At 49.1% G+C, this 19,380-nt stretch overlaps 2 protein-coding genes and 1 long non-coding RNA gene across 22 annotated transcripts in view; 1 reads left to right on the plus strand and 2 right to left on the minus strand.

Moving 5' to 3' along the window:
• The first annotated feature begins 27 nt into the window (after window positions 1-27).
• On the plus strand, window positions 28-11,067 carry LOC116654004 (uncharacterized). 13 transcript variants are annotated; one of them, XR_014934822.1, is made up of 7 exons: window positions 227-415; window positions 2,820-2,905; window positions 3,285-3,648; window positions 5,999-6,257; window positions 6,800-7,002; window positions 7,653-8,201; window positions 9,527-11,067. It is a non-coding gene; the product is annotated as an uncharacterized LOC116654004 (long non-coding RNA). The 13 variants fall into 13 exon arrangements; XR_014934819.1 differs by lacking the exons at window positions 227-415; window positions 7,653-8,201 and adding an exon at window positions 28-210; XR_004308742.2 differs by lacking the exon at window positions 7,653-8,201 and having other exon boundaries at window positions 5,999-6,695.
• On the minus strand, window positions 643-10,023 carry LOC107319738 (SRSF protein kinase 3-like). Of its 2 annotated transcripts, none has more exons than XM_085516829.1 (12): window positions 9,885-10,023; window positions 8,233-8,297; window positions 7,968-8,076; window positions 7,764-7,851; window positions 6,457-6,548; window positions 6,108-6,210; window positions 4,142-4,304; window positions 3,515-3,600; window positions 2,987-3,094; window positions 2,474-2,543; window positions 2,297-2,389; window positions 643-1,083 (listed from the first exon to the last, which is right to left on the minus strand). In XM_085516829.1, the coding sequence occupies exons 2-12, from the start codon at window positions 8,276-8,278 to the stop codon at window positions 896-898; spliced, it is 1,146 nt and encodes a 381-aa protein (XP_085372955.1). In that variant the 5' UTR covers window positions 8,279-8,297; window positions 9,885-10,023; the 3' UTR covers window positions 643-895. The 2 variants fall into 2 exon arrangements, with proteins under 2 accessions (XP_085372955.1, XP_085372954.1); XM_085516828.1 differs by lacking the exon at window positions 9,885-10,023 and adding an exon at window positions 9,195-9,333.
• The window catches only part of PLXNB1 (plexin B1), a 63,545-nt gene continuing 55,160 nt past the window's right edge, over window positions 10,996-19,380 (minus strand). For all 7 annotated transcript variants that reach the window (XM_015875238.3, XM_015875241.3, XM_015875240.3 and 4 more), the window contains 9 exons: window positions 18,813-18,916; window positions 18,063-18,147; window positions 17,608-17,774; window positions 16,623-16,783; window positions 16,278-16,425; window positions 15,556-15,620; window positions 15,398-15,473; window positions 15,009-15,083; window positions 10,996-14,710 (listed from right to left, as the gene is read on the minus strand). In XM_015875238.3, coding sequence (XP_015730724.2) covers window positions 14,606-14,710; window positions 15,009-15,083; window positions 15,398-15,473; window positions 15,556-15,620; window positions 16,278-16,425; window positions 16,623-16,783; window positions 17,608-17,774; window positions 18,063-18,147; window positions 18,813-18,916 — 986 coding nt within the window. In that variant the 3' untranslated portion in view covers window positions 10,996-14,605. The remainder of the gene's footprint in view (window positions 14,711-15,008; window positions 15,084-15,397; window positions 15,474-15,555; window positions 15,621-16,277; window positions 16,426-16,622; window positions 16,784-17,607; window positions 17,775-18,062; window positions 18,148-18,812; window positions 18,917-19,380) is intronic.

A 19,380-nucleotide genomic window follows, 5' to 3' on the forward strand; every position in this document is an offset into this window, starting at 1 on the left:
GCGGTGCGGCCGGGCGGGTCGGGACGGTGCCGTGCGGTCGGGATGGCGCTACGTGCTGCGGGGCGGGGCGGGGCGGGGCGGGGGATCCTCCCAGTGCGAGGCGCCGCGCTGCGGGGTGAGTCCCGCGTCGGGACACGTGGCAGAACGAAGGGGCGGCGCGGGAACACGGCATTCCTGGGCGGCAGCTGCGCGGCGCTGCGCATGCGCGGAGTGAGAGCGAGTAGAGTGTGTGGAAGGGGGCAAGGCGGGAGGTGTGCGGCGCATGCGCAGTGCTCCGGCTGCGGGGCCTGCAGATCCGCACGTCCGCGCCGCGGGGGGGAGGGGGCGGGGCGGCCATGGCGGCCATGTTGGGGCGGCCATGTTGGGGCCGCTGTGCTCGGCCGGCAGCGACCCGCCCCATGCGGGACATACCGAGGTGAGGGGTGGGGGGGACAAAGGGCGGCCCCGGGGCTGAGGAAGCGGGATGAGGGGGTTCGTTGTGCAGGTCACCGCCTGCATGGGAACGGAGCGGGGGTAGGAACGATCCGAGGGGGGCAAAGATGGATGTGGTGACCGTCCTTTTAATGCCCGCCGCGTCTCCGTGTGTAAGGACCCGCAGCAATGCACACGGCGCGGTGCCCAGCTCCTACGGAACGTCCTTGCAGCCGCCGTGAGTCTCCGTGTCCTGCCCCCCCCTTTTCCTCACGCCCATCCCGCACCGCCGCCCCCGGGCAGGAAATGGCCGCGGGGGGGGGGACCCGCAGCGCCGCCATCTTGTGCGCAGCGCCCGGGGCCGCCACCCCTGCGGCCACCGCAGTGCAGCGGGGCGGCACCACAGGGGAGGGAGGCGGGAGGCGGCACCACAAGGGATAGAGCCGCTCCGGGGGCTCCCACCCGCGGTACCGCGTGGGGCCGGTCACGGGGCGCTGAGCCACGCGTGCTGCAGGCACTGAGCGGCCGTGGAGCGATTCTCAGGGGCGTATTGCAGCGCCGACAGCAGGAAACTGGTAAATGGAGGCACCTCGTGTTTCCTCCACTTGAGCCTGGCCGTCAGGATGGTGTGGAGGCTGCGGGGAACCAGCCTGGAGATCCGCAGGAGGGCACCTGGCAGTGCATAAGCACAGTGTGTTCATTACACCCCAAAGAGCAGGAGGATGTTGCTCCTCACCTCACACAACTCATCCAAATCCTGAGGGCTCAATCCACGTGTGTCTTATGTCTAAACTTACCTGCGCTCCTAAACTTGCCTCCTCAGTGTTTCAAACATTCCCTTTACAAGTTAATGCGTGGGGCCTCTCCATTCACTTACTAGATGTGAATGCATCAAGCACAAATGAAACATCAGTATAGTAACACCTGAGTCATTCCTGCAGTCCCTCTGTGCACAACCCACAATGCATTGTTGCCACAGACATGAGCCACTCATTTAATTTGCTTTGCGCCTGCTCGCTCCGTGAGATTAAAGGTGCCATTACTGACCAGGAAGTGAGCCTTGTCCCTCTGTATGTGGTGTAAAGGCAGTGATTCAGGTTAGGCATGTGTGGTTAGGCCAGCTTGGTTCTCACGGAGAATGAATATAAAACAAGGCCTGTTTTTGACTCATCTTTGGAGCACCAGAGAAGGAATAAATGAACAAAGGAGCTGAATGAGCAGGGAGGTGCTTGTTGGTCTACACAGCACAGCATTAGTGTGCAACGTGAGAGGAACTGTACCTAGACAGGCTGTATGGCTGGTTAACATGAATGAGGAGGAGAATGGAATAAATTGCATCAGGATGGAGTTATGTAATGCCTTGAAGTCCAAGACAACGATTTCAAGCTTAATGAGTCAAAGGAATTGGGGAGATTAAAACAGAAAAGACATTACAGCTGGGTCAGAAGACTAAAAATAGCAGCCACGGTGGAAGGATGAGAGGATATGAGTGTCCCATTCCTCTTCATCATTGTTCTCTGCAAGTGAATGGGTGAAATCCAGCCAGTTGCACACTCACAGCTTCCCTGCCATGTAGCCGTTTCCTGTCCTCATTTCCATTCTCTCCAGCCCCAAAGGAGGGAGGACAGAAATCTTTTCCTTGTCGGATATTTGCTATGACCATTTTTGAGGTTTTTCTATTTGCATTCATGCTGGAACGTTCAAATTCTAAAGGTGGCAGGGTGGGAAGTGTTGTTGTGCTTTATGAAATCACCTCTGTTCTGTCCCTGCTTGTAGCCTGCATCATTGTGTAACAGAACTTTGGTGGCTTACAGCAGTAGCCGAGTAGGAGTGTATCAGAGACCCACAGTCACTTTGAGGGTGGTTACCATAGGCTAATTCTTACCCGGCCTCCTGAAAAACTTAGTTGACTTGTTCCAGGATAAAGCAATCTTGGGAGGGATCCTTCCCAGGAGTTCAATAATGCGAGCAACGTGATCTGGACAGAGGAAGAGAAAACATGTCTAGATACAGACATACGATGCTTCTGCTAGTGAAATGAATACAACTGATGGAGTCCTACCATCATCTCTGGAGAAGTATTTCCCAGGTTGAGGATTAAACAGACACTCCCCGGTTGCCATTTCAAATGCCTAGAAATGGAGTAGCACTGTTAATTCACTCACCAACGGGGAGTTTTTCTTCCTTATGAACTCTGATAGGAAGGAAACTGGCACTATCACATAAAACTGATACTGAAACATGGAAAGGTTCATGTTGCTTTGATGCACCATTGTGCAGCAGCACCTTTAGTTCCATCAGGATGGAAACCAGTCTGTGCCTACTTCAGTCAAATACATGAGCTGACACCATACTTATAATGTGAACTGCCTTAAGCATGAACTAATTACAGTGAATGTATCTTTCAGTCCAAAGTGAAGGAGTGCAGACAGCCTGCTTTTCCTCCTCTGACTCAGCAACAGCAAGGAAGTTGTGCTCCGCATGCACTGTGCAGGTGGGTGCTGAGGACATTCTACCCTGGAACTTCCACTATCAGTTGTCTTCCACACGTACATAGTGCTTTCTCCAGCCCTACCAGGCAGCCTGTGCTCCAGATGTCTGCAGGAGTGCCATAGTCTAATCCAAGCAGCACTTCTAAGGCACGGTATGGCTGGGTCTGTATCTCCTTAGAAAAAGGCTTATACTGTAACAGAAACAAACACCCTTTGGTTAGCTTCCATAAATAAGTAACAGTGATGCTTGTGGCCACAAGCTGTCCATGCAGTCACGAGGAAGAACTGAGTGTGTGTAGTAAAATGCATGCAGGAGGCATCAGACCCGTTCTCAGCCCCACTGGCACCATGCTAAATTTACCTCCCAACATTTGATTACAGATTTCTGGCTTACAGACTAACTGCAAGCTGAAGAAAGATCCAAAGCTGACGTATCTCTGGAGTACACTGCCCAGCTCTGAGCTGGGAGTGATGAATACAACATCTGGAATCAGTTTTACTTTGCACACCCTCCACTGCTCAGCTGTGGAAGGACTGACACCGAAGGTGCGAAGGATGGAAGTGCAACGCATCTCACACTGTCACAGGACCAAGACTTGCAGCAGACTCACTGTCCAGCACGCACTGCCCAGATCAGCAATTTTCACTTCTATGCTCATTAAATCAGCATCTTCCAGTTGATTGCCAGGATCGCCTCCTAGATGGAAAAGAGGGAGAGAAATCAGGTCTTTCTCCAAACCAGCAGGTATGCATCACTTACTACAGAAGGTACATGCAGACCTACCTGCTTTTGACATTTGTCAACATAAGCAATCCAAAAATGCTTTATGCAGGGGGCTCCTTTTAGCACCAATAAAATGCCACTCTGAATTTGTGAGGGAATGCAAAGGATGGGCTGCTAACCAGTCATGGTCTAGGAGAACGTTATGGAAAACTGCAGCTTGCAGTGGAGTGAACATCATGGGAGAAATGAAAGAGTCTTATTGCTGGGTGACTAAATCCCTTGAGAAACTCTCCAGCCCTATGGCTTACCATATTTTCACATCATTCTCTGAAAATAAATCACATCTCAAAAGGTTTCAAAGAATACATACAAGTCTCCCACAAACCTCAGGAAATAAAAGAGTAGATGTGTCATAGAGTTTTTTGGTCAGACCAGTCGGTATGTATCCTATCCAGTAGTTGAAAGTATGAAAGCATATTAAGTCTGTTCTTGCAGTAAAAGTTGCAGTGCTCACCTGGTGCCTTTAGCCTCAAATCCGTTCTCTGGCCACAGTCAGCAGCATCAAGCAGAAACCTTGGGAGGTTTTTGTCATGAACGTACAGCAGCACGTTCTCTGGTTTGATGTCTGCGTGGATAATTCGGCAGCGCCCATGCAGGAATTGCAGGCCTGCAAGCACCTGTGTGAGCCAGACAGCACTTAGATTAACAGCATGGCAGATAATGTATGAACAAAGAGCAGTAGTGTTGGCTGAGCCGTCCTGTAGAAGCAGGCACAAGTGGTTTTATCCTGAGGACAGCCAGCACCGTAGACCCACATACGGCACAGACAGGGCACAGAGATCTGGCAAAGGACATAGCATGAGAGTGCCCAGGTGCCAGCACAGATGGGCAGGCCTGGAGAGTTGGAAGTAGGATGACAGAGGGCTATGAAGAGGCTCTGCAATCACAAAGCAGAATTGTCTCCTGAAAAGCAGCTTTTGTTCACACGGATGGCACGTCTTCAGCCCACCAAGCCTATCTGATAATACAGCATTACCAATGGAATGGAAGCTGGGAGTCAGTTATAGGGTGTTTGACATGGCACACGAGGGAGCCCCATCATGCAAGGAAAGAGAAGGAGGTGAAGCATAACACAGACAGGAGGAGGGAGGGATGATGAGTGAGTACATGCAGAGAGGAATTAAGGGTACTGCGAGAGAGCCATGTAGGGAAAGAACAGCTTGTGGTGGAACAGGGAGAGCCTGGCCGTCACAGGGGAGAGATAAACAGTGTGTGCAAGAGAAATACTTGCTATCAGAAAATTCACTAAGCTAAGTTGCTCTTTTGAAACACTGGTCAGTCATAAAGGCTGGCAAATATTCTCTACGTTATCAAAATCTATTCTGGGAGGAACACCAGCCCCAGGGAAATACCAACCTTAAATGGTAACTGTGAAACACAAGGAAAGATTTCAATAGCTGAAGTGGAATGAATCAGAAGTAAATGCTGCCCCAGTGCTGATCCAAAGGGGAAAAAAAAACACAATTCACACCAATAAGAGATCAAACAAAAGGCTTGGGTGTGAAACAGAGCATATCAATTAGCACCACTACATTTTCATCCAGCTTATTCAGGTGTCAGTGGAGCTGCTTTCAAGGGAGAAGCAGATATTTCAGAAAGAGGATGGAAGAGGACATGGTTTTCTTTCTCAGTGTCCCTAGAAGGGCCCAGGAATCAAGGCAGCAAATCTTCATTTTGGCAAGTTCACAGACTTCTGATAAACCTTGGCACTAGCAGCAAAATGTAATATTAATTATTCTTAGACTCACTCAGGTTTCTTATTCCTTCACTATTCACAGACAGTGCATAAGAAACTCAGGCTTTCACAGTCTGTTTGATCAGCATGCCACATCCTTACAGGAGACGAAGGAAGTTTTGGCTCTGAGCAGGAAAACCTCAGTATGAACCAGCAATTTAAAAGCTCTGGGAAGGAATCAGCTGTGAGGCAGACCTTCAGCAGCCTTGGATGTTATTGGGCAAACAGCTGAAGCCAGCAATGAGCCCTGCTGAACTCACTGGGGCCAATGCTGGCAGCTGGAACTGCTGGAAAATTCAGTAATTTGCTGAGATACAAACATAAATGCCATCTCTGAGTCCCCTGGTGCAGGTCTGCAGGTCCCTGACTCTTCTCATCAGTGGTCCTGACCCCCTTCCAAATCCATTGAGACTAACAGGCATAGGCAGTAATGCACATTGCCCCTGTATTACTGTGTTAACCTCCCATTCTATATTCAATTTGACATTTTTTCTCCTCCCACACAAAAGAAATAGCTACTGTTTTTCTTAAAATTGTATGCCCTTGGCACTGACTCTGTTGTCTCTTCCTTTGCAGATGCAGTCATACAGAAATTCATGGCAGATGACCCCAGGATGAAGACTATGACGTGTTCCCCAGCCAGCACCCCCACAGTGCCCCCACCCAGACAGAGTTCATTTCTCACCTGCTGTAAAGACTTCTTCACAAAAGGCAAAGGCAGTCCCTGGGCTGCATAGTTACCCATCAGAAACTGCAGGGAAGGACCCAGCGCCTCGAATACCAAGCACATATGTGGGGAAAGAGTCATGGATTCACCAACAGAGAGAACATGCTGGTAAGCTTCTTGCCCTTCACCAGAGCAGCCAAACGTTTCATTAGCAGTCCTCCCTTCCTCCAGCCACCTCCATGTTCTCTGCTCTAGCTACTGCCCTGCTCATCCTCCTTGCTGGAGCACAGCAGTTGGATTTATGTTATCCCGTGACTCCCCAGCACAACCTTTGCTGACCGAGAGCTGCAGTACTATTAGCAGAAGGATATGGAAGCCATTCTCTCCAATCATTCTGAAGTCATCTAATAAACAGACGATGTTTTCTCCTGCCTGATCCTTCTTCTTCATACTGCACACCTGACGGGGAGATTCCAAGTGAACTGCTATTAGAGACATATATGTGCTGCTGGTATCCCTGCTCTTGTACCACTACATATTTTCATAGCAAACTGTACTATGAGTTTGCTCCCACAGAACACTGATTCAGCTAAAGCAATGGCTACTGTATGTATATATTTTTTACATATATATATTTATTGTATATGTATTTGCTTTTTCTTTTTGACATGGCTGTAACCATGGGTGATTTTGGTTTGCTTTTTGTGCAGCTGCCAGATCTATTTGCACCAACACCAGGAGGTTTGTTCTCACAACAGAAATGAGCAGCTGTGGAAGCAGGGAGGTCCCAGTCACCTCCTCTGGCAGCGCTGTGCGTGTGGACCACTGTGCTGATGGAAATGACCCTGGGAACCAGCTCTATTCTGTTGAATGGAAGGCGTGTCTTTCTGAGAGAATTAGCAATAAATTAAGGGTAAGGCTTGGTCTACATTGTGCTGATGTGTAGAAAAGCACCCTCTGATTACATTTACTTTTTACTTCCTCTTGCATCACTGAGTCTGGCTCGTAACCTTTTGGATAGAGCCTGCAGATTTGCAGGTGCGAACCAAGCCTTTCCCAAACCTGTTGGAGAAAGGCAAAATATAATGACTTTTATTCATATACAGCTGATGGAACATCACATTTAGATCAACTCTTAAGAATTATAACCATCAGCTTTCTAGAATGAGCAGGTCGAGCCATTTTCAAAAGCAAGCAGTTGAGACTCAGATCCACGTGCCTTATTACCACATCCATTAGCAAAAGCAGAAGGAAGCCTTCTGAGCTGAGGGGTTGTATATTATGTCATATATTATTTTTGCTGTGTCCTGGTTTTTATTGTTTTTGAGGATGTTTCCTTTTGCTTCAGTGTCTGTGTTGTGGTAGAACAATGATCTCTGAGCTAGGAAATACACTTATTTACTGCATTTCAGTCTCAGCTGAAAAAAAAAAGTGGGCTAATAGGACAAGTGAGACACAGCCACCTGTCACAGCATTACAGGATGAAGGAGAAGGTGCCTCTTTTAGGGGTCATGGATGAGCAAAGGTGACTTAATTGTCATCTTTTTCCATTTCCCAACCTAGTTCCTCAGACAGACCTGCCCAGAAGGAGCAGGGACAATGAAACTGATACCTCTATCTGAACTCAGTGGTCGCTTCCATAGAGAAAAGCACAGAGCCTGGGAAGATACCTACACATCGAAGAAGAGAGAGCTCATCCTGGGCAGCCTCAGCAAAGCCTTCCCTGCTCTTCAGGACCTTCACAGCTACATTCTTCTTCTTCCTACAGAAGGAACCACAGCTCTAAGTCAATGTGTGCCAGGTTGGCCTGCAAACAGGGCATGTCCTGCCCAGATTGGCTGTCCTTCACTGCTGCCCCGTATGGCATCAGCTCCTCACCTCATGTCCTGGCACAGCCAGACAGTAGCAAAGGCCCCACAGCCCAGCTCGTGCAGAGCCTGGTATCGTGCATTGAACACCTCTCCTTCCCGCACTGGGTAGTGGCCTCCTGTGGGGACCATCACCAAGAAACATTACTGATATCCTGAAAGAAAGAACCACTGAGGACAGCTGTTTTCCCATAGGAATGGCCAAATGGGTCCCTGTGGCCTCCTCTGGCATGGGAAGAACCTGGTATGATCTCAGTTCTGGTCTGAGGACTGACCTGTGTGCTGCACTTCCAGCATGCCCTCCTGCACCTGCTCCTCCATGGCAGTGCCTCAGCAGGTCCTGGTGAGAGGGGACAGAAGCAGTGGAGGACTGTGCTGTGCAGTATGGGCAGTGCAATTTTACCCCTTAACAAAGAGACAGCTACAGAGCAGCTGCACACATTGATGTGCACAGCTCCCATTTGTTCTTCCAGCTCTGCTCTCCCTCACCCTGTTCCTTTCCATCTGTTTCATCCAAACCTGGAATTGAGCTGTTAGGAACGTTTTTGGCACTTGAGAGATGTAAGGATTATTTTAGGAGTTCATAGGAGGAAAGCTGGCAGGCTGGGCAGGGCTCTTGGCTCTCAGGTGGAAGTCTCAGGTTTCCCTGTGTTTTGGGCAGGCTTCCAATGGTTTCCACTGCAGGGACTCCTCCAGTGGCTATGATGCTAGCCTGGGCCAAAGGCACTCTGTGCCCCAACTTAGGGCTTCCACTGACAGTAGGAGACTCATATCCCATGTTGGTGCTAAGCAGAGCGTGCAGTTTAGAAGCTATGCTGCACATCTGCCTGCAGCCTGGGGCCAAAGCAGGGATTTGTTACTGACCATCCCATGATCCCCTACAAAGGGGCCACGAGGGAGGGGAATGGCTGCTCCCCAGCATGTTTCTATGACAGCAAAAGGTACAAACATGGAGGCACTGCAGACAGACGGATACAACTGCTGTTCCCCCTACTCCACAGCACTGTTGTGGAATTGGCTCAAGTACAAGTCACCTGAAACAGAACCCCCAGGCTCCACGTTGCTAATGGAAATAGAGTTTTACTCTGCCTCAGTTTGGGTACTCCAACCCAGCATTCCATAATTCAGAAATGTCACTTGCTGTACTGGCCAAAGCTTCATATGAACAAGTGTTGCCAGAGCTCGTGACAGGTGATAATAACCCAAGCAGACTATTAGCATGAGTAGAAATATCAACCTTTAAATCCTTCACAGTCAGGTTGCCAAAGCTAAGAGCTCGTATGTGCTGCAGAACTTTCACTGATGGAGTTTTTGAGCTCAGAGCGCCCTGCTGTCCTTCCTTAGGTGTGTGAGAATTGACCTCCTGCCCACTGCACTCATGCAGACAGTCCAGCAAAGGGTGAAGAGCATTGCTTTGCACCTTGGTATAGAAGACAGAAACAGACTTTTCTAAGCTTTATGATAAAAAATGGAACACCAAAAAACACAACAAAAGAAACCTGCAAGCACTGTTGAAGTACTATGTCAGTTGATATATTAAAAGCTTTTTTTCTTTTTCTTTCTTTAAAGTTTCATCATATACAACTGATTTGCTGCAGGCCTGGACCAGGTCAGAGAACTTCAGCCCAAAAATGCACTGTTCACTCTGCTGAGATGGTCGCTGTTAACTCCAGAGGGGAGCAGAGGAGCTTCACCTCACCTGCACAACTCTACCTGCACAGAAGGGTGCAAGGAGCTGCCCCACTGCTTGCCATGCACCCCAGCGCCTGGACCTGGGGAGTATTTAGCAGAGTGACACATGCCTTCATCTCCATCCAACACAGACCTGCTAAGTCCTGCATGTACCATCCCTGCAAGTCACACCACACAGCATAAAAGCAGCCCCAAGGGCACGTGGGGCTCAGCCCCTGTGGCCCTGCACACTTACCATGCAGCTCAGGAGGATACCACCCCTCTCATCATCTGGCTCGTGCTGGAGCTCCCAAAAGTGAGATACCAGCTGGTCCTGCTCTCCTTTTAGCCTGCGGTGCTTGGGAGGGTTGTCCTTGAGCCAACCAAACTGTTCTGCATCGCTGGGTAGATGTGTTGAGGAGCAGAGTATCGGATCTCAGCACCGTTTCTGGGAACAACCTTGGCTGCAGTGTAGCAGGAGACCCAGGACAGCTGCCATGAGTTTCCTTTACTGCCGTTCACTGCACCTGTCTGTGCAGTCCCCTGCCTCAGGGTCTGTCACCCTGCTGCATCTCCACAGCAACTATTTATAGAGGAAAATTACCGCTCTGCTGAGATGGAAAGTGGCTCCCACTCCCCCCATGAGCAGGGCAGCAGGTTGTGTGGCAGTGGCACCACCTCCTGTCTTTGCACGGCACAGCGGCCACCAGCCTGTGCTTGGCAGAGGTCATATGCACCCAAAGCCTCCATGTATCACCCTGCCTGTACTCCAGGCATCTCAGCACCCTGAGTCACACTGGCCCTCCAGACCTGGGGACAAGGCAGCACAATCCTGATGCGCTGGCAGCACTTTCACTCAGCTGCATGCAGGTTTTAGTGCAGGAACAGCTGTATCCCCCCCCCCAACTCCATCAGAAAGAATGGGAAAGGGCTGCATCCTCACTGTGAGCCCAGGCAGCCTTGCACCACTGCGGAGCAAAGGACCACACGCAGTGAAACCACTCGATACATTCCCCTTACACCCACGTGCAGCAGAGCTTGGCAGCCTCAGCCTTCCCCTGGCTTGGGGCCCCGGTGTTGTGCAGCTCAGGTTTCCTTTCACAGCCTGCAGAGCCGCAGCCCTGGAGCAAGGGGTTAATCCTGCCCTGCTGCCAAAGCCAGGCCAGGGCCTCACTTCTCCCCCTGCTTGTGCCCCTCTCCTCTCACCTGCCGCCCCCAGCACTATAAATATCGTGGGAGGGGGCTGTGATAGAGCCAGGAGCAGGGCAGCAGCAAAGGAGAGAGCTCAGCTTCACAGGAGAGCTGAACCCATAAAAGGGCAGCGGGAACACACACATAGGTGAAGGCGGGACTTAAGCACAGTGGCGTGGATTGTATATTAAAATTTATTGAATTATTGTGTAAGAATTCTCTTTTATTAAAATCATTTGGACTCTAAACTGATTATTTACAGACAAAAAAACCTTTGATATCACCAAAAGATTCTCCTACATCTCAGAACAGTATCTACAAACAGTTATTACAACTATGTAACAAAATGCAGATTTTTTTTATTTTTTTCAAGCTTTTTATATTAATTATTAATTCCAATTGGAGACAGACAGTACCTGGGGGCTCTGAGCAGAACTCAAGGTGTGGCAGGGCACAAAAGCAGCTCAGATCGGACTGGAACAGAGACACCAAGTTGCCTGGCTGAGAGAAGAGGGCAGGGAGCAGGACAAGAGCAGGAGGAAGAGCTATAGGAACAAAGTGGGTATTCTGGAAACCAAAACAATCATCCTGACAAGAAAGGCACCAAAAACAAGCAGCATCTTGCTGCCACTGGGGCATACCCTGAAGAAGAAATGGCATTCCACCCAGGCAGCAGGATCTCAAAGCCCTCTTGTTTGCTTGAAAAACAAATGACCCATCTTTTCTACTAAAGAAATAAAAGCTTCCAGATACAGCCTACGTTTGCCACCAAAGAGATGAAGGCCAGCACTCTCACACCTACATTGTGTGGATGCTGGCTACTCTTAGCCATACCCACAGGAGACATTCAGCCTCACTAATGACATTTGTCTTAATACCAATCAGTTATCGGTGTTTCATGCAGACCATGATGAAACTGAATTGATTTCTCTGACTGCAGTTCAAAGCAGACCCCAAACCCACCATGAAAGAACATCATCCTTCTGAGGACACAGTGACCTCCCCTCACAGCACTTACATGCTGCAGAGGCAGCTGCTGACCACAGAGCCTGCAGGAGCATCACAGAGGCCCCTTCTGTCCCCAGCACGCCCAACAAGCTGGTCAAGAAACCAAGCAGAGACTGGAAGAAACTTGGATTATAAGAAATAATAAATAAGTCTTCCCCGCAGTCGGGAATTTTATAATAAAAGCTGTTTTGTGCAAATCTCAATGCAACAGAACCCTGTTGTAGTAATGGATTTTGCCACAGGAGTGTGGTGTGGACGGAGAGAAACAGGGTGAAGCCTAAGCACCCAGCAATGGAGCTGCAGCACACAGCCACAGCGAGGAGGACGCTGTTACTTACAGCTCCAAAGACAAGCAATGGGGAGAGATGGGCATCACTTACTGCCCCTGCAATGGGCAACACCTCCATGTAGGGCCAAACTGGAGATGTTAAAGGACTCATTTCTGTTTAGCTCTACTCTTACACCTTGATTATTGCTTTGATAAAAGCAGATTTTCACAGATACACATAGAGAAAGTAAATCATCTCCAACACCCACAAGCACTACTGAGAAGTAAAAAGGATGTGGAGCCCGCTTCCCTGGCAGCCTGACCAGCTGTGTGGACAGAACTCATCCGACCACAGCAAGTGACAGCAGAGGAGACACAAAGGGACACAGAGCTGGCAGTGCAGAGCAGGAGACCTGGATCCCTAGGAGAGCTCCTGAGTCTTCCTCCCTTACTCACGTGAGGTGGATCCAGAATTGACTCCTGTGCCACCTTGTTATGGGAGAGCAGAGAGGAAATCCCACAAAGCCAGTAGCATCCTACAGCACACAGCTCCCGGCTGACACTGCCAACTCCTTTCTTCCACCCAGCTTTTTGGGGGCTAATTTGACTAAGTTCTGTTGAGACAGAGGTTTCAGAGAAGCTGAGTTCCCACATGTTCCATGGAATGGGGTGGTCAGGAAAGAAACAGACCCCAAATAGTGCCCTCCTTCCAGATACCCATCTCTTGACAGCAGTACTCTGAACACACATAGTACCTGGGAATGCTGCTGAGAGCTCATGAGAAAGCACTGGCTTTGCAGGAACAGATGCCAACACCAGCTGGTTCTATTGCTTAGGAGAAAATCCTGCAACTGCACAGCGCTCAAACAAAGCCACACAGCTGATTCACAGGCCTGGAAATGCTGCTATGAGCAATGTAAAGAGGTAGGGATGTGATCCTGCCCTGATCTAGCTCTAGTCCCTCCAGGCCTGCACAACCACCATCTGAGGGCAGTGTTAGAGGATTCAGTCCTAATCTGCCTCAGGGATGACGGACATCAGCCTGGACTCAGTGAGGGATAAGATAGTGAAAGATACCTTTTAAAACAGGAATTCACTCACTATGGGCAGAGTGCTGTGAGGCCCCCAGACTGCTCTCCAGGAGGGAGCAGAGGAGCTGCCCAGCTACGGCTGGGGGCTAATGGCACAACTGCTCTGGCCTTGCTTTCCTTGCACCAGCCACTGCTGTTTGCAGGACACCAGATGCCCTTCAGGAACATGGTGGTTGTGCTTCACGACTCCCTTGATTTCACAGCTCACCAAGTCACCCTTCTGTGGGCCACAGCAGGAGAGTCTGGGAGGTGAAACTGAGGTGTAAGGCAAGTCTAAGAGAAACACACAGCTAAGCCTCAAACTGAGCTGTGGGGAAAAGGAAGCGACTGTTACGACAATGGAGACATCCACAAGTTATCCCTGCAGACAAAGCAGTGGAGAGAACTTTGCTCCAGTGCTGACAGACGTTTGTCAGTAGAAGTGCACAGAGATGCTTCTCCAAGAAAAGCTCTGTCTCAAAGCCACAAAGTTAAACATTCTCCTTTAGCATTTAAATACATTATCCTTCGGAGGGTATTTACAAGTCCAGTTCAAAGCAGCAGAACAACCAGATACCAGAGGAAAGGGGGAAGTGGCACAAGGCATTGTTGTGCTTTTACAAAGAGCAGGACAACCCCTGAACTTCTGACAGATCCAGAGCTGGGTCGGTGGAGATCGGGATGAGCCAGACAGCCGACTCCTCACATGATGAGTTTGTCCTAAGGGGAAGGGTGAGGGGATGGTCCATTTACAGTGGGCTCATGGGCAAGCCTGCATGCTGGTGAACGCATCCCATCCAAGCAGACGTTGCAATCAAGCAGTAAGACCAGAACACTGGGCAGCAAGAGACCTTTGCCACTGGTCCCTCTGCTTTTTACATCCAACATCCAGATCCAGTGAAAACATTGCTGCAAAGAAGCTTCTCAGGTGGAGTAGAGCAGGAGCGCTCACTAATCCATCCAGATGGAGATGGAGGTCAGCGCAGCCATAGACCAGGGGGAAGCTTCGTGCATCCCCAGTAAAATGAGCAGCCACAGTAGGGGAGCCTCCCAGCACTGGGCACCCACACAAGGCCAAGGACTCCACGGACACGGTGCTTGGTGCTGCCACCTGGCTCTTCAACAGCAGCATTTAGAAGCTTGGCACATTCATGTAACATCTGTAGGAAGGAGCTGCACGATCCCCTGAGACTGTCAGAGGAAAAGTGAAGTTCATTTGTTTTGCTTTTGAAAAGAAGGAAAAAAAAACCCCACCAACTTTAAAAAAATATTCTCTGAGATGGAAGGACGCTTCTACTTGGTACTGCCTTGGCCGTCCCCGTTCATGTCACTCGTTGGCTCCTTGGAGAGTCTGGTTCCAATGACAGCAGGACACCCTGCATACAGCTGGGACGGGCATCATCCCTGTCCAGCCAGGGGAGAACAGTCTGTCTGCACCTGTCACAAATCGGTGACTTTATTCTCCACAGCTGCTGCAATCTGTTGTAGCCTGTATCCGAGCTGCATCTTTTGTGCTGTTGGGTCTTCTTCCAAGGCAGTGATGATCTGCAACAAGACACAGAGCTCACTGGCTGCCTTTGTCCAGCACGCAGCACTGCTGGCTGGAGATAAACATCGTAATGTTAAACAAATGCACGTGAAATGCTGACAGCCCCCTGCTTAGAGCCAAGTCCCTTGTTTGCATGACGTCCTCCCTCACTGACAAGAAGTTATGGAAGTTATATATGCCAATGAAACAATACACAGCATTGTAATAATCTGGCTGCTCTTAATAATTAATTTGGGGTCTTATTGGATGTTAGAAGGAGAAGGTTGTGCTCGTAGCTGTTGGGAACACACTCACCTGGTCGTAGTACTTATTGATGTACTTGTACAATTCATGCAGAGCCACCAGGGAATTGAGGTCACCTGAGTAATTCTGAATAAGAGAGAAAGTCAGATACAGCTGTGACATCCGACCATTGCTCTTGCAAATCCTGTGTCCTCATCGCTAACAAGGAAACATGCTGGAATCGCTCCCAGCACAAAGCAATGGGAACGAGAACTCACTGGAAGCCACGACTACAGTTTTCTCCTCAGTGGTACCATGAAACAAAGCAGCCACTGGGAACAACCAGCATTTTGGAGCAGAACAGCACACGGTTGGGATATATGATCTGTGCATTACTAACCTCCTATGAGATGCACAGATGAATGGCTAGCGTGATTTCTGAAGTAAATATGTTTATTTACCCGTGATAGCTCAGCCAGGGCAGAGTTCATCTCCTGGTCACTGGCAGAGATGGTCTGGCGAATGTCTGCATAATACCTGCACAGCGGTACAGAGGCGGTTACCATCATGTCCCTGCTGTCCTCCTCCTTAAACTATACTCCCCAAACCCATTGCTTACCTTTCCACCATCTGTTTGTAGCGAGGAATGTCCCGGGCATAGAGCAGCTTATTGATCGGAGAGTCCTTGAACATACAAAAGCAGAACTGGTTACAAATACACCATGCAGTGCACAAAGCTCAGCAGGTGACACTATTCTATTCTTCATCATTCATCCAGGATGTGGAACTTTGGCCCTCTGTGCAGTGAGGCACTTCAAATAGCAGCCTCCCTTCTAGTAACACAGTCTGAGGGACCATGAAAGGACCTCTGGGATCTCCAGTCTATCAGTCTACCTTTTTGCTTGGACCAGTTCGGTATCACACTGGCCAATACAGACAATATCTGAAATCCTCCAGAGATCCACCCAACCATTCTACTATTGGCACAGGGAAAACAGTGGTGGCCAGTAAGTATTTTCCAATGGCTAACCCGACTCTTGAGATGCATTCTGTGACATACACTGTCTGCTGCAACCATGTAGCATGTGTGCTCTGTATCCTAAGTGGATGCAAGCTGCAAATACAGAGCACCCCTCCATCACTTGTACTCTAAACAAAACTCTTTCCTCCTCACAACACAGGTGTCTGCTCTGAGCTGCTCTCCAGAGCTCTAGTGGCACGTGGGAGCAAGGAGCAGGTCAGGTGGGCTATACAGGTAGAATTACATAGAGGTGCTGCCTTCTTGAGCCAGCACTGCTCAGACAGCCTGTGACAGCTGTGTGCTGCTACCTCCATACTTACCCTCCCTAGCTTATGGTCAGCAATGGTACAGGAGTCCATGAAGGTCTGTGCAATGACCAGGAGCACAGCATCTACATTATCTGATGTCTGCACATCAAAAACAAACTGGGGATTCTTGATGATGTTGATCCAAAACCGCAGTGGGAGGCTGCAGTGAAGACAGAAGCATGACAGCTTATCAGCACAGAAAGCGGCTGTCATGCTAGAGGGTATTCTGCACATACTGCTGTTCATATCCCAGATGAGCCCTCACAGCAAAACCATCTTTTCACACTGTCTCTTTGCAAGCAGGTAACTCCACACAGATTAACAGTGCCTCCATCATGGCCCACAGGAAGACCGTACCTGTTTGTCTTCCAGATATGGATGGTCTCAGGGTCTGCAATCCCATAGTGTAATGCTTGCTCATCCAACAGATCAAAGAAGTATTTGACTGCCAGAGGGACAGGGCGGCTGGTACTAAGGATCACCTGGAACAAGTCATCCACAAACTTCTGCAGAGTGCCCTGTGGAGAACAAGCATGATTCAGTCATCACAGGAAGAGGAGAATGGAGAGCTGCCATGGTTTTATAATTTTGTTATTGGTATTCCACATGATAACATCATGTAAAGTATGGGTTTATTAAGGAGCTAATACTCCAGTTCTAGATAACTCCGTGACAAGAGCCCAGGCTTCATGCTGATGAGAGGTGACCCTTTTTTGCTCAGCAATGTCCTTTCAGTGATCCCAAAACAACCTCACATCCACTGCAAGAAGCAGCAGTGGAGAAACGAGGCCTCAGAGGTGCCTGGAATGGAGGCCAGGGAAAAGTTTGTGAAAACCAAACCACAGGAGGCAATCAGACACACTCAGAGCCAGTCTGGGGAGTTACTATAGGAGAGAGATCTTGCAACACTGTGGGTTGGCACTGCAGTGTAGAGACTGACCAGTGGAGGGGGACTGCTGACTGCCAGCTGCTGTGCTGAAAGTCTGTGGGCAGAACAGAGGCAGTGCCTGGCAAAGGGAAAGTGGATGCTGAAAGCTGATCCATTCTCAAGAACAAAGCCTAAGGAACAAGTTCCTGGGTCAATTTTTTAACAGTGATACTGGAATAGAGCAAAAAGGAGAACGTGAACAGGTGCTACGCCTGATTTATGATTGCAGCTGAGTCTGTGCACAGCTGGTGTGTAGTGAGCATCATCTTGCTGCTGGAAGTAATCAGGTCACTGGAATAAAAGTTTGGTATCGCAATGCTGGGCTCTTATCTTCATACACATCCCTGCAGTCTGTCAGAGGGATATGAGAGAAGGCAAGATCCTAAGTGCAACACAATCTGTGCTTCTTCTCACCTTCATAGAGAGCAGGCGTGTCAGATAGATCTCTGGGATTGCCTTGGCTCGCTCCCGATCTCTCAGGCTTCCACGGCGATGCTTGGGAAGCTCTGGCTCTTCTGTTGGTTTTACCAGGTGCCAAAGTTTTATCCCCCCTTCATCTGCATCCTCCAGCATAGGTGTTTCTAAACAGCCAGTTATTTAAAGACAAATGTCAGCCCTACAAGTTAGGATCAGTAGAATTTTCTAATCCTGTATTTTAATGTCCAAGTTGGCTTTCCTCTGCTTATGCATTTTTCTACACTGTTCTCACCTCGTCTGCTCAAAGTTCCAATTTCCTGACAATCTTATAAGGTTTCAAATTGCTCATCAGCCTTCTATAGCAGCATAAAGCTACGGCTATGGCAACCCTCTTTCCACCAACTTGACAGGTACTAGGAGATGATTTTATAAGAACAGGACATCAAACTCACTCTCTCCTGGGATGTAATCTTGGTTCTCTCTATGGATATGCTTGGTCAGCCGTGGAACCAGAGCTACTGTTGCTCCGTCAGGCACCTGCACACAAGCAAAAGTCAACATTGAAAACAAACAGCGTGCTTCCCATCAGCACAACAGGCAAGTGCTTGCAGAGCAAAACAAACTCTGAACACACTGTACTGTTAATAGGAGCAGGGATATTGGGGCATCATCACTATCTGCCCCAATGGAAGGAGAATCTAGTTTGTTCAGATTGAACAACTGACATGCAGAGAAAATGGTAGCGCTCAGGGACTGACACCATTCACATTTACAACACATCAAGTATGATGTACTGGTGCAAGACATGACATTGGTGCAAGGTAGGTCAAAAATCCTCTTTCCAGTCCTAGAAGCTACATCGCAGACCAATGCATTATCACCTGCTAACTCATTTGGACCAGAACATTAATGAATCCAGCAGCACTGCCTTCATTGCAGCACACATCAGCCTTGAACTTACCATCCCCTCCCAAGCTCTAGACCTGTCCACGTCTCAAGCGCAGGCTGGGGAGGGGATTATGCTGGATGAAAAATCACAGTTCAGCACACAGTACTGACTTCATTTGAACATGCTGCTGCAAAGAAAGCTCTAGTACTTTCACAGTAATCCATTAGGAGCCAGCATCACAAATGGGGTATAACAGCATGGAGAAGAGGAGAAGGGAGAAGGGAGATGAAGCAGTGGTAGAGTTGGTTCTGACCTTGTAGTGCTGAAGAGTGTTCAGGCGTTTCCAAGTTCCTTGAACAACAGATGTCACGTCCTCATCAGACAGTATCAGATGACCGGCCAGCCCTGATCTCCACTCTACAGTCATTAAAACGCAGGAAATAGAAGGAAAAAAAATGGTTAAGCTGCAGCATCTCTGAAAGTGTACTGCACTTCAGCCTGAGCTGGAGGAGCTTCGAGACAGAAAAGGGACAAAATCCTCCTTTATAAACATTATTTGTTACCACTGACTCCACTGTCAGCAAGAGCTGGCTTAGGACTACCGCACTTCTACACTCAAATAGTCTTCCCCTCTCGTACACATTCTCTGTTCATCCCGCACCTCCCACATCCTCCTTCTCAAGCCACTGCCATGGTCCCAGTGTGGCAAAGAACACCATGAAACGGAAGGGGGTGGACTTCAGTTGTTTCTTTCCCAACCCTGCCTCTTACATTTATAGCCTTTCCCATGACATGCCATGCTGGGTCCTGTGAAAGTACAAGGTCACTTGGTCAGGAACTCTGCATGCTCAGCAGAGAGTGACAGACTTCACGCAGACGTG

This window comes from Coturnix japonica, chromosome 15 (assembly GCF_054131305.1).
Source record: "Coturnix japonica strain WE chromosome 15, WE-NBRP24, whole genome shotgun sequence".
In the NCBI taxonomy this organism is placed as follows: domain Eukaryota; kingdom Metazoa; phylum Chordata; class Aves; order Galliformes; family Phasianidae; genus Coturnix; species Coturnix japonica.